At 37.3% G+C, this 15279-nt stretch overlaps 1 protein-coding gene across 1 annotated transcript in view; it reads right to left on the minus strand.

Annotated features, from left to right (window-relative positions):
• Nucleotides 1–15279, minus strand: part of HDAC9 (histone deacetylase 9) — a 458294-nt gene that overhangs the window by 129477 nt on the left and 313538 nt on the right. Inside the window, exons 15-16 of the mRNA XM_084203797.1 lie at nucleotides 10945–11078; nucleotides 3121–3241 (exon numbers count right to left, since the gene is read on the minus strand). Of these exons, the coding sequence (XP_084059923.1) occupies nucleotides 3121–3241; nucleotides 10945–11078 (255 nt within the window). The remainder of the gene's footprint in view (nucleotides 1–3120; nucleotides 3242–10944; nucleotides 11079–15279) is intronic.

A 15279-nucleotide genomic window follows, 5' to 3' on the forward strand; every position in this document is an offset into this window, starting at 1 on the left:
GAAAAAGTCACAAGCAGATAACTAAAAAAATTAGTGATGTTAAAGTGACAGAAGACATTAATGGAAACTTAAGATGTAATTTGAGATAAAAGAAGGCATTTTTAGATTATTGAATGACTGGACATTTTTTCTTAAATTCCATGGCAGAGTTGAGACATAAGAGACAACAGATGAATTCTCATTTATCTCCCTGCAGCCAGGCACATTGTGCATGGTAAACACTATTAAAAACAATAAACATAAAATAAAAAAAGAAGAGCAGATGGTGAGGAAGGACACTAAAATCAATCAGAAGATAGTACTAAAACTGGGGAAAAAAAGAATGGAAGCCTTTTCAGTGTATCAAGAAGCTTGCTGGAATAGTCGCTCCTTATTGCATGATGGCTTAAAAAAAAAAGTTTCCAAACTCTGAAGGACAAGAAAAACATTGAGATTTCATGAAAAGAACAGTGGGGAAATGTTGGAGTATGAGAAGGTGAGACCATTGCTTAGCTAGCTTAACAAAAAAGGAAAGCTCACAACAGCCTGCCAGAAATGAAAATCAGTAGCAAAAAGCTACTCTGAAAATGGAGTGAGAATTTCCCATGATATTTGAATTTGAGATATTTAAGATATTTAAGATATTTAAGATCTGAGATATTTAAGAAAGATAGAAGACAAAGTCTAAATAATAAAATATTTTTGGCTTTTTCCAGGCCAAAGTTTGTAGTCACCAGCACTTTAAATTCAGTACAATTGTGTACTGATAGAACTAGAAATGTTCCAAGATTTCTATTCTGGAATATCAATGCACAAAGGCACAGAAGCTAGTTTGTCAAATTAGTGCTGGGGCACCCCTCATTGACTGAGATCAGGCCCGCACAGAAGTCAAGGGAGCTGACTGGGAGATTGATGACTGGGGACTGAGAGTCTGATAAACTGAGGAAAAATGATGAGTAAAAGCTCACTTTTAAAAGAAAAAGAGCTTCAGAGAAGGCAGATGCACTCCTCCAGCGAGGAACAGGAAACAGAAATGTTTTCTGGAGCATAAGTGGTGAACAAATGGTGCTTCTGTCTTTTTGGATGGGTAGAATAGTAAACAAAGGCAGGTTAGGTCCTACTTTTCATTAGGATGCAAAGCCATCATTTGATGGAACTATTTCTATAGAAAAAATAATACACTTTCATTGAAATAGAAATCTTTTCTGAAACATGTTGTTATTGATGACGTTTTTATTAGAAACATTTTCTTTAGATATTTTCCCTACATGTATATTGATTTTCTGTAATATACAAAGATGTTAATTTTAATGTCAGGTTTGGTTAGGTTCAATCTCAACTGAGATGGGGACAGCATAATCAGGACTGCATTTTGGAAAAATGTAAGAGACAATTAGGTTTCTCTATCCAAGAGTTGGAAGCCCAAATGATTAGAGCTTCCAGCCAGAAAACAGACACATGCAAAAACATGTGGGAAGGGTGTTTTATTGACTTTCATCTTGGTAAAAGGCCATGTGAGATGCAACAAGAAAATATCCTAGAAACGGAGAGAGAAAAGGGCAGTCAGCCAAAGATATGCTCAGAATATGTTCTAAGAGAGTGATCTTGATATAAATTTAGAGAGTAAGTGTTTCGGACTAAGGGTTCAATAAAAAAAGCAAAACATGTCCAGTGAGAAACTGTGGGCCAAGAAATGGTTTTCTGAGGTTGGATAAACAAAGCGTTCTGCATTCTGAGTAGATCAGCAGACACACAATCAGGTCCATTCCTTCTTAACCTTGTACCTGCAACTGCACACTGCATCCCTGAGGCTGCTCGACCACTGAGATCCAAAATTGGAACAATATTTTGTATCAATGTATGTTATATTAAATAATGTAAAAAAGAAAATAAAATTAATTAAACCCAAGAAAATTTAAAGAAAATGCTTGATTGTATCAAAAAGGAACAATTTAACAAAGTTGATGAAATCAAATAAAAATGTTTCCAATTTAGTTGGAAATTTAATTTAATTGGAATTGCAGAAATTTAGAACTTTTTCTTGGAAGTGTTTTTTTTTTTTAAAGGAGGATTTCCTACTTAGAAATTTAAGCTCCTGAGAATCTATTATACTGGAAATATTTTTTAGTTTTTATGTTGCCTTGGCTAAGAAAATGTATAAATCTATATAACCTTATGATCTTAGGACTTCCTGAAGCAACAGTCTGCCTTACAGAATAAACAGCTTAATTTTCCAAAGCAAAATATTTGCTATGTATAACTAGAATTGTGGCAGCAATCTCTTTTGATGGCTAATGTTATTTTTGTTTGGATTAGATTTGAGTGTATTTAGGAAAAACTCCACATCTTAGAAGAAGTATTATAAAAATAACTGAGAATTAGAGTGTTGCATCCAGTGTGCTGGGACATAAAGGGCAGGATTTCACTCATGGATTTTCATGCACTAGTATTTTGTGTGTTTCTGACAAGTAGACTTGCTTCATGTTACACTAATGGAAGAGCTCATTTTAACCCTAGTTGTGTGTTACAAAAGACATACACTGAGCATTGGCTGTGCATGAAGATATTTTACGTGGAAAAACCTCTCAGTTTTCTGCTGTTCTGTACAACCATTGGTGCATTCAATATGTTAATGTATTTTCCCCCATGTTGTTCAGAAAGATATCATATCCTGCGTAATGAGAAGGCATTAAAATAAGGTTCACTTATTAGCAAAACTTAGTCATAACAGAGTGGCTGAAATAGTTGAAATAAAGCAAATGAGAACAGCAAACAAACAATTCTGACAAGCAAGTGTATCTTAAATTCCTCATTTCAAATCAAAGAATACAAGGAGGTAGAAAACCATCTGTGTTCAAATTTGCCACTGCCCTCCAATGGAGAACAAGTTACAGTAAAAGGTTAACACTGATGATTCTTGAAGCAAATGAGGAGAAACTCGTGTCGCTGCTTTCCAGCCAGTGTATTTTGCTAATCTATGTTTGGCTTCCATTGTAACATTCTCCTTGCACATAGCAATGCATTTGGAAAAAGTGAATTTTTGTCACACTGCTTGCCAAGTGTTTTAAACTGACACCAGCTATGACTAATGACAGTGCTGGAATGTGCTGTTCTCAGTAGAATAGAGGGGCCTGTACAGACCTAGGAGTTTCCTGGGGTCCAGCTTCTGTCTGTTCAGTGGGCTGGTGCCATACAGCAGTGAATGATGTTCAGAGTGAACCAGCTGTATTTCCTCCAGACTGGCTTTTCGACCTCGAATTCGCTGAAAGAAAACAGCAGAGGCCTACAATATTCCACTGACAATATTTAGGGAGAAAAAAAAAAAAAAAAGTAAAGGTCCCAAATAACATTTAGTATGATTAATAATGGGTTGAAATTGCGTCATGCAGGAATGTGACACTGATTTGTTTATTAAAGTAATGCTATATGAAAAACAAATGCGTGTGTGCTTTATCACAAAATGTTTCACTTTAGCCTTAGGAGAGTTATCTTAATGCAGGGTTTCGTGTAAAAGAAAAAGAAAAGATTCTGACTCTTTTTTACATAATGTGTTAAGAGATACAAACCAAAAGATGAAATATTTTTAAAGTAAAAAATCTGGCTAGAAAACAAACCTGATTTAGGGAGCAAAATATTATTCACACCTGTAAGCTGCAGATGTGTTTGGAATGAGGATTAATGTGTTTTGCACCATTACTAGTACTCGTGATTTATGCTGCTAGGAGGAACAGGATCACAGTGAGGAGAGACAGGGAGAAAAAGAAAATTAAACTTTAAATGCTTTAGAACATATTTGTGTATGTTTCTAAATTTTTAATGTGCGATCAATATCAATATACACACATTTGTGATCATGTGTGGTTAATATTTTTGCTGTTACACATGATGACTCACTTGCTTTCTTACATTTTTGTAAGCAAAGTTTGTCTTTTTGACTCGGTCTCCAGCCTGTACTTGCCCCAAAACAAGATGTAAAAATCTGAGACATCTTCCTGCAAATCAGTTTAGGAAGGAAGAAAGATAGGAAAGGAAAGAGAAAAGTAACACTTTCTTATTTGGTATATCTATTCCTTGTGTCTATTTGGAGTTACAGCATATCATAAAAATATTTATTTATCTTCTTGTGCTAGTGCTGCACAGCCTTTGAAGATACAGCAACATGAATCAGATTTTGTTCAGGACTGGGCATAATAAACAGCACTGTCAACAAAGTTCTGGACCCCAGATCTTCTTTCCTGTTGATATTGGATAAAGTAAAGAGAATACATCTTGATTTTAAGGTCGTGGACCCTATCTGCAGACCTGGTCCTTATGAGCACCGAAGGCCAGCTCTCCCAGAGCTTAGACTGGGTCTGTCTGACTCTCATGGTCTGCAGATACACAGGTACAGCAGTTTCTAAATAGACTACCCTGTTTTCAACTAGACTGATTTACCTGTTGCAGAAATGCCTTTAGTTCTAGTTTTCTTGGAGGTTAAATTCTTATTGTATCCAACATCTTGTCATACACATTGGAAAGCACCAACCTCTGCACTAGGAGAGGACAGCAATATTGTGAATATTAAAGAGAATGTGCACTACAGAAAAGAGGAGATGCCTGGGGGATGCAGGGTCAGAAGAACCATGCACAATTTATATTGAGTTAAGCAGTGGGAATTTTTTCTGACTAATCAGGAAAAATATCCTTTGAGTTAGAGCTAGATGACTATGGAACAAGCTCCCCCTCAGGGAAATGGTGGAAGCCCTATTTCTCGCAGTGTTTAAAACTTGACTAGACACAGCAGTGGAAAGAACATTTTAGGGAATGATCCAAGAACTAAATGACTTAATAAACCCTTTTTCATCTCTAATTTCTTCAAGCCTCTCCCAGTCTCACATGAGAATTTGTAGCAGTGCACTCACATCCTTTTAACACACAGTTGCACAATCAAAATCAGCACATTATGTTACTTCATGGAGTCAGTAAACTCTGTAATGGTTCTTCTGGGTCAGATAAAATATTTTTCTTCACAAGTGAGGTGACTGGTAACATTTATTCCTTCATCCGTTCTCATTAAGGTCCATGTTTCTAACAAGCTGCTTTAAAATGTATATACCCAATTCTCCACGGCAAATCTGGGAAGGGAATCTGGCTTTTAAGACAGATGAAAAAAATGTATAAGAAAAGTAAAGAGGAATTTTGTGAAGGTCATGCCAAAGAACCTTGAGCAAAATGCTCACTCTCTGGTCACATATTTTCTACAAGGTATACAAAAACTCTCAGACACGTTTAAGACAGTTAATTGTCTGGCTTTTTTTTAAGTGTTGTTAAATGGAATGCCATATATCCCTTTAACTATAAAAAACCACTCAGCTAGCCATTATTTTTAGAATGGGTGCTCTGCAATATCTGGTCTGGAAGTGGTCTCCCAAAATGTTTTGCCAACAACATACTTTCTACCCAGTATCACCAGTCAAATTCTCTAGGGTAGAAACAGGCTATGCAGAAAGCAGTTTGGTGTAGAAATCAAGTAGCACAGAGAAGGACACCCCATTCCAGGCAGCTCTCCCCAGGGAGGTCCTTGGAGTGCAGCCATCAGCTGGGCTGGCAGAGCCCAGAACTGCTCTTTCTCCAAGGCTGCTCCAGCACTAACACCAGCAAGGACATTTACACTGTAGATGGCATGACAAAAGGGAAGGGTAAACTGTGCATGTGTCTGTGCTCTTTCTGCATTCCCATCCCCTCATTTTGCCTTCCTTTCACCCCATCTTTGCAGTATCTCTGCATATCAATCTCAACTATCTAAAGCTCTGCACAGAGGAAAAAAAATGCATTAAAAATCACCTGTAATAATTTCTAAGAATAGTTCTCACACAATGATGTCAGGATTCAGCAAATCTACACAAGCTGTTGTGCTAAGTCTGTTGCCAGAGTCTCTCATGTAATCTCAGTTATGCAAAGTGATCACTTTTGGCTCTCACTAACATGAGTTATCAGAAAAGAGAACATATGCATTTGTATAACTTTACACCTACTTTTAGCCACGTCTTCTTTTTTTTTTTATTTGGAAGTGTCTTTCTTAATTTTCCGGGACCATGGTAGTACCAAAATTATAAAATGTAGCGGGAAATTGGCATAAAGCCAACAAAAAAGGAGAAATAGCATGGGAAAACAGATGAACAGTATTTGCTTCATTACAGAGAATTTGAACAATACGTCCACCCATCTACTACATCCTTAGCAGAAGGCAAGTTATCCTTTTCTAATGTGTATGGCAATTTGTGTGTTAGCTTTGTCCTCTGACATATGTGGTTCCCTCATCAACAGAAACATTTATATATCTCAGGAGAGTGAAATACTTACACCTGAGTGCTTTGAAAAATCAGTCTAGAACTAGAAATCCATTGTCCCCACAATGGGAAAATGTTTTCGCCTTTCACAGAAATTAAGGTCAAAGTCTGGTCTTTTTAAAAGAGACCATTAAATTTTCACACAGACAACCTCTATTAACCTGAAGATTTTGGTTAGACTATCAGCAGAGTAAACTCATGCACAGACAGAGATTCAGAAGGACAAAGGTGATGCTGGCTGTTTCTCTCTGCTAAACTAACATGAATTGTTACGCAGATTAAGGATATTTCTCACTTGGGTTTCTTAGTGTAATGTGTCCATTGCCTGTATTGCAGCTTTTTGTATGAAATTCCCTTAGGCTATCAAGTTGGCAAACAAGGTCTCCAGATCTTTTCCAGCCTTCCTGAGATTTCTCATAGTTGTTAATTTTTCTCTTCGTTTTCAAAACTACTCACAGATAACATGTGCCAGTCAGAATACTCACATAGCTTCATGTGGGAATTTCAAGCATGCCTCTGATACACATGCACCCACATAGAGATGCATTTATTCTCTTCACGTGTTTTGTTCATCTAGTGCCTAACACTCTTAAGATTTAGAGTGATTTAGAACATGTTAAACACTCTAAATATTTTTGCTCTTTAAAAAATACTAACTTTCCCTGCATTATTTTATCTTTAGTGGCAAATTGAGGTTCAAAGAGTGGAATTTTTCAAATGTTTCAGTTTATGTGATCTGGCAGACTCAACTTTAAATTCTTTCCATCTCTCCCCTTCAGTTGATGAGATGTGGACAGCAGGAGGTGTAAGATGCCTCTCTAATCCAGAAAACTACCAAAATTTAGAACAAATTCTAGGCTGGAAAGTGTTGCTGGACTACGTTCCCTACAGGATGTAAAGGTAGGGCCACAAAGCAGGACCATGGCTACATTTTCTTTTGTCTTCTGAAAGTGTGCTGATCACTGTAGCCTAATGTCAGTCATGTGTGTATAAATTACAGCCCCAAAGGAGTTATTTGAATGCTTCCTCTCCCTAAAACAAGTGGAAAGTAGACCCCTTTACCAAAACATAATTCAGTCCTTTTATTTTGCCAAAGGTAGGGCAGCTAGGCATTGCTGTTTACCAAGGGAAAATTGTGAAAAAAAACCATAATGGAGGTTTTTATACCCATCTTTGCATCTTTTAGCTGCCTCTGTTTGCATTTGATAACTCAGCCTTTAACAAACACCAAACAGGCATTTCAGCAAACATACGTAAAACTTTGAAACTAATGCAAAAATGTTGTGTATTAATTTTGTTTTTCCAATACATCTATACCAGGACTATAAAAAAGTTCACTATGGACATGTGTGGATGTGGATGTGGATGTGGATGTGGATGTGGATGTGTGTGAATTACTCCACTCTCCTGCCCTGAGATCAGTCAGGGGCTGGTCTCTCAAATCTAGCCCTCTGTGACTGGCAATGGTCTAATGTATTTTTTTCCCTTGTCTTGAGGAATCCAATGGAGGAATTAATCTATCTGTTTGGAAGTAGGATATGATTTAAAAAATAATCTGAAAGCTAAAACTAATTTTTTGGTTTAGCAGAAGTCCTCCAAACTGTTGTTTGAATAATTCTAGAGCGCAAGTATCTATGGCTAGAAAGACAAAATACAGTCTGGAAAAGCAAGTCCTCCTGGCTGTGTCTGCAGCAGTAAACTAAGCAGTGCCAGGAAACATTCCCAGGCAGAGTAACATAATCATCTGTACTATTAAATTGCTAAAGTGGTCCTTCATACTGTTTTGGCTGAGCAGCAGCTAGCACTCTCCCAAACAACTCCCAGACATGGTTTGGTCACTGGCATGGGCCAGGAAGCATTCCTTATAGTATGAACATGGGCCTTTCCATGCCAGTTGGCTGCAGGGGTAGAGAAAAGTCTCAGATGCATTTTTTTATTTTGTAGCAGATGCACAGCTTGTGTATCCCATTCAAGCATTGTTATGATTTTGCCAAGTTGTATTTTAAAAATAATTTGGGGTCAGCATGAGTAATATGTGCAGGTATATATAAAGGCAATATATTTAGCCTAGATTAGTCAACCTAAATTAATCTATGAAGTGCAGCAAGCATGGTGTTAGCCTTAGTCTGTATGAATTCCATCATCCTGTGCCAAGTTAATTCTGAACACTCAGCCAGTCATCTCTCTATTGCCAAAGAGCTGAGCTGTGTGAGAGGACTTAATCCACACTAAAGGATTTAGGAACCACCCTGCTATAGATAACAAGGGTCACAGAGGTACAAGTTGTTAATTTTCATGAGGGTTTCTTGTTAGATCTTGAAAAGAGGGAGAGCCCCCTAAACAAGCCCTTGCCCAAGAATACATACAGTGCAAGGTAAAAAAACTGAGCTACCTCTGACTGAACTAGTTTTGATCCTAAAACTCCCTATCAGACAAAGAGTGGGATGCAGCCCTCCTGTGGGACTGCTGTTTCAGTTAGAGAGAAAAGAAGTTCACCGATAACTGCAGAGGATTTCCTAAGCGGCTGCTGCAGGTTGCTGTTGTTAACCTGTCCTTTAGACTTGGTGTATGAGGTAATGCAAGTGGCAAACCCTGACCAGTGATCTCCCCACCCTTGACAAAACCTGTGGGAAATTATGCTGAGAAGTTATATTAAGAAATTGAGGTGTCCATGAGGGGGCATTCAGAATTCAGCAGAAGTGCCAGTGCAGGCGCCCATGATCCTTTCACTATGCTCTCTTGGTGTGGTATATTTCAGAAAGCAGCTTGATGCTGGCTTTTTATATCTTGGATAATGCAATACCACTCCTTTAGCAACACAAGTTATCTATTCAGCTGAATGATTTTCTAAAGAAACAGAGCACAAATTAAGTGCATCACTGTAGCCTTTCTTATTTTGGAAAGTGAGCAGTTTTAGGCACTGGTCTGATGTCAGGCACGTGCTAGATAATTTAGTGAAACAAAGGACAGATTGCATCACCAAATATAATCTCTCTCTAGCTACATAAGAGGATCTAGATCAACCATAAGAATAAGGATCTATGCACCAGCTTCACACTGAGACTCCTTAATTTTATCATCAGTGTTTACATTTTGACAGCTCATTTCACATTCCAGCCTCATTTCAAAGCACACAGTTGGGGTCAATATTAGCTGAATGCAGTTCAATATGAAGTGACTTTTTTCCTCTCTCCCTCCTCACCTGATTATGCAAGACCTAATAAGCTAAGCTTTAGGTCTTGAAATTTTAGAATTGCAAGAGAAAACTTTAAATCTTCCAGGAAACTCTTACACTGCATTAATCTCAAACTAACACATATCACTTTTTAATTTTACACCTTTTACAGAGCCACACAATTTACTCTTCAGCAACAGCTGTTTGTTAGTGAAGAACGCAGTTCATAGTAGCACGCTGCATTTTACTTCTTTTCCCTCTTTTGTCCTTTCTTTGTAATACAGAGTCCTGAGTCAAGAAGATAACTAGGCTTTATTTTAGTAAAGCATGCTCAGCTAAATGTTTAACTTAATCTTGAAGTATGTGATTCCCCAGTGAAACCACTCATGTGATAGGTGGCCTTAAGGGCCTTACTGAAAGTTAAGTCTTCTTGAGCACCAAAAATATTATCTAAGCTAAAAAACAAAGAATTGGCCTGTTAGAGTGCTGCCATCTAGTTAGATGAGTGTATAGAACAAATCCATTTACAGTGCTTGCAATATCTCACTGACCAGGACGCTGAGCTACCTACAGAAAATCTTTGGCGACAGTCACTAATAGCTATTCAAAGGGATCAATTGAACCAGTTCCTTTGGTTTTGTGAAAACATAAGGATATAAAGAAAAGCAATTAAACAGAACATGAGAGCCATGGCAATTTTGGGATCCAGCAGATCACTAGCAAATTTTTTGCTGAACTTTGTTAACTTGTGCTGCAGTGCAGTAAACACCTGCAATTGCCACAGGCTTCTGGGGTTGACAGTGCTTCACAACTCACAGGAAGCAGGGACTGGTAAGAAAAAACTACTTTTAACTAACCCAAATCATATATGATCCTCACAGACCATATTTTTTGATTGAAGCATGGTTTAATATGCAATTTTTTGAGGGAAATTGCAGCAGAAAAAAATTTAAAATTTGCTATTGCCTATAAGATTGTTCTTGAATGTCTTGGGGCTTCAAATGGGACCTGTAGACCAGGTAAAGGAGCATGCTATGAAAACAGGCTTTAAAGTCTGAAAAAAGACAAGATGCTTACAGAGTGATACAAACTATATTTTTTAAAATGTTGTATACTACAGAAGTAAAATCCTTAGCTGCTTGAAAAAGTTAAGAACCATGCTATTGGGAGGACTGCACTTACTGTTTGACTACTGTTTGTCTACATTCCTTTATAAAGTTAAGGAATAATCATGGGTTTTGTATTCTGATGCCTGTGGATGCATAACACTGTGTAAATTCTTTATTTTCTGATTGGGAAGTGTGTTTTCCTGTAATGCATTATTTTAATATTATCAGTTAAGACCAAATAATGTCTAAAACAACAACAACTCTCTTATTACAGAAGTAAGACAGGTTTAGGAGTTAATAAATTTGCTATTTACTTTAGCAAGTCAGGTATCTGGTCTTCATTTTTAATTACCTCGCACTTGTTTAGCAACCCAGTTTCTTGCAGCCTTGACCAGATGCTTTGGATTCTTCCAGCGTGTTCGGGGTGGTTGGCATAGTTCCCACACATGCACTGGTGCTTCAGCATCAGACTGTCATACACAACACCTTCAGCACAAAGACAGCACAATCAGAAACAAATGCAAGTTATACTGTTCCCTGTCATGCATGCTTTAGCAAAACTGCATTTTATTTGACAATCACAGCAAGATGAAAATCCCACTGAATCATTTAGGTTGGAAAAGACCTCCAAGATCATTGGGTCCATTCTTTAACCTACCTCCACCAACTAGACCAGACCACTGAGTACCATGAAGAAGATCTCCACCACCTCCCTGGGAAGCCCATTCCCTTGCCTGACAACCCTTCCTGGGAAGAAATTCTTCCTGATGTCCAGCCTGAACCTGAACCACCCGTGACACAGCCTGAGGCCATGTCCTCATTTCCTGCTGCTGTCAGTCTGGGAGAAGAGGCCAATCCCCACCTGGCCACAGCCTCCTTTAGGCATTTGTAGGGAGCAGTAGGGTCTGCCCTCAGCCTCCTTTTCTGCAGGTTAAACACCCACAGCTCACTCAGAGGCTCCTTACAGGAGTCACTTTCTAGACCCTTCACCAGCTTTGTTGCCCTTCTCTGGATCTAAATTTCTTTCTCCTTTGTGAGACTGAATTTTGCTTTATGAGGTGAATCTTATGACACCAGTAAACAAAGATTATTTCTCAAGAAATTATATTAATAAATTCAATTAACTGTAAAGAAGAAGGGGAATTGAGTGATGTCTTTTGAAAGATTTTGTGGCTAGAAAAAAAGTCTTCTTACTGAATCACTTGTTTTCTCTTTCTCTAGTGGGTAAAGCTAGTTAAAGCTGTTAACCTATGTACAACAAGAAAATGTTATGCATGGAAGTGTAAAGAATATAATTTAGAGAAACCTTTAAAAATAAATTACAAAATGGCAATGGCACTCTGCAGTTTTATGGCTTAACTAATACTCTATTGATTCCAGATCTCAAAGCATATCAAATTAATGTCTCAGAGAGTCGAAACAGTGGCAGCCAGAGTCCTTTTTCATGAAAAAGAAAAGTTCAACCCACTACTCAATTAGGATCAAATCCTGTTGTTGGACTGCAAGTGCAAGGTACCTTTTGAATTTTTTATGGTCATTTATGCAAGAACAGAACAGCTTTATACAAAAAAAAGTGCTATCAATATCACATTTCTCTGTAGCTGTGTATTGGGAGCAAAAGAGAAATTTCAGTGAGTAGGCTCAAGCTAAATTCAATTTTCAAGGCTTTCAAACCAAGTATGAAACGCTGAAAAATGATTTTCTGTATTTACTTGTTCTTTGCATTTCTCCTAGACATGTCTGGAACAAAAATTATTTTCCTTACTACTATGTGGACCATTTTCATTTGGGAAATACTTGGCTTTTTGCTTTCCCTTGAAAGGGACTCAAATTAACTATTTCTCCAAGCCACAATACTTGGCATTCAAAACATTTTATGTGCCACCATTACTGGGGATGCCAACACAGTTCTGGGAAAATTGTATTCGCCTGCTACTGAATACAAAATTAAAGTCCAGATTCAACAAAATTCTCAACACCACCTTTATTTAACAAATTTCTCTAATGGGTATTGAACATCAATAAAGTCTTTAAAAGCTCTTCTGAACAAGAGCCTGTGTACATCGTGGGTGATTCAAAGTTTCTGAGATAATTCAGTTAGAAGCCAGCCAGAAGTTATGCTGTTCTAGAAATATTTATGCTGCCATATTTCTTAGCTCATGCACTTTAGAACTGATCCTTTGGGATCTTGGTATTTAAGCCAAAATGAGAATACACTTATGTTAAGCATAAGGAGAATGCAAATATAATACCTAACTGCAGTATGACTAAGTTTATGCTAAATGATTATCTAGCAAACATAATAGTTCATTAGCAATAAATTTTTTATTTACTTTCTTGTTCTGTTTTTTTTTTTTTTAAGAAAGAAAGAATCAGCGAAAACCTGGAGCTAATAAGCTAATGCAGCTTAAAATATCTGCTGGCACTGTCAAAGCAGTTAATAATTTCCTTTCTCTGCAGTTCCTCACTGCTCTATCATCAGGTCTTGTAAGTTACTTGGAAGTATGCACCCAAAAAAGTGCATGCTCACATACCTCACTTTCCTTTTCTTGGTACTCACAGTTTTAATTTCTGCAGGCTGTTGGCTACTCAGCTTGTTCAGTTTTGCTGTGGCCATTATACCAACAGATAAGAAAACATTTCCTGCCATCCCCCTGACCCACAGGGAAGCTGTTTATGTGTTAACTGTACAGGCATCAGGACTTTCAGAAGCTTTCAGGTAGGACAGGCTGTTATATCGAATGAATAGAAATGCTTGTCAAACATTAAGAAAAATTAGCTCAAAGTTGAAAGTTACTTCTACCTGCTATTCTTTCAATTAATGTTTTATTTTTCTTACTTGAATAATCCAAATAGCAAGTAATGGAAATTATACTAATAAGTAAAATACCATATTACTACGCTTTTGTTATACAGAGTCAGGTGTAATAATGACACTTCTTTATTTCCTGTATCAGGGTTGCAACCAATATCAAAGTGAAACACTGAAGCTGTGTATTCAGGATGCCTCCTCTGGTTGACATAAACTTCTTTTCTTAGCACTTTTCCAGAAATAGAATATAACTAAAAGTGTAATTTTATTGTATGTGAGTTATTTTGTCTGAATCAAAAATCAGTTTAATAAGGTCAGGTCAGTATTGCATGGCAGAAGCATCTGCTCCGAACTTTTAAATACCAATATATTCACACCCCTGAGTGTAAAATTTGTTTCTAGGAGGATTAATTGACTTAAGAAAAGACTGAAATATATGTTTTCATTTATTGCAAGCATTTAAATTGATTTAGGATGTGTAAGTGATTCAGATGTGTGGCTGCTGGTCATACAGCACATGTGCTTGGTACAATACCAGAATGCAGCAGTAGAGCTTACTGCTAAAAATAGCCTGTAGGATTTCCCTAACAGGATTCAGCCAATAATCTACCCACCCCCACATTAAAAAAAAACAAACCAAAAAACAAGAAAGAAGAAGAGAGGGAGACAACTGTTTTCAATTGCAGACTGCTGTGAAATATTAATAAAAGATGGTTATTCTGTCTCTCCAGAACAAATGCCTACAGCCAGATTCTGCTCTCAGATTCCTTGTGTAAATCTGAGCAGCTCCACTGAGACTGGCGGATTTATTCTGGATTTACACCAATATTACTGAGGTCAGAATGTGGCCCTGAAGACAGATGGGAATGGTGCCACCGCTGAACCATATAATGATAGGGGACACAGGACAAAAGAAACTGAATTGGCTTTAAGTCAGTAAAAACCAAGATTTTCCTGGTGGGGACTCCCTAACACTCATTCATTTCCAAAATGCTTTATTCGGGTCAGTTTCTTTTAATAATATTTTAAACAGAGGGGAGAACAAGAGACCTAAAAATCATTGGCTAACAGCATGCTTTGAAGAAGATTAATTGCCCTGGAGAATAACAGTACCAATAAGAAAACCCAAGGGAAGAATATCTAATAAATTATTCCAACAAAAAATCTGAACTAAATAATGTCAAGTATTCTGTAAACTGCCTAAATGAAAATTAAGTAAACTTTATTTTTTTTCCACCTTTAACTCATTATCTGTGCATATACTGTGTATATATTGCTTAACTCTCACAACAATCACTGTTCTCATTCCCTTCAGATATTTGGCTAAAAGCATTTTTCTCATGACTCACAAAAATATAGGCTCAATTTGATGTCCCTGTAATAATCAGCTACAAGCATTTTCCTCCTAGCTTTTTTTTTTTCTTCCAAGAATATATTGTCTTTAAATAGGAAAAATAACCCAAACAGTAAACAACTCAAGTCAGGGACATATTATTAGATTAATAATTAGAGTCTGAATTTGCCCTTGCTTATGGTGGACCAGAATTTTCTCCCTTTCCACACATCCATTCCTTCCTTCCATGCTTTTACAGTAGTGTTGCAACTACTGTGGACAATGGCTGGTAATGTGCTCTCTTAACAGAGAAAACCATAGAACCATAGGATAGCTCAGCTGGCCAGGGACCTCCAGAGGTTTGTAGCCCAACTCTACTCAGAACAGGTCAGCACTGTGATTAGACCAGGTTCCTCAGGACTTTCATCCTAAAGGATTTTCTAAAAGCCATATAAGCATAAATAAAAACTGGGTCTGAGTTTCTTTCAAGTGATCAAGGAATAAATGCTAGGGCACCTTCCAAAACCAGGAAATAGTATGCA

The sequence above is a fragment of the Fringilla coelebs genome, assembly GCF_963513975.1.
Source record: "Fringilla coelebs genome assembly, chromosome: 1".
Lineage (NCBI taxonomy): Eukaryota > Metazoa > Chordata > Aves > Passeriformes > Fringillidae > Fringilla > Fringilla coelebs.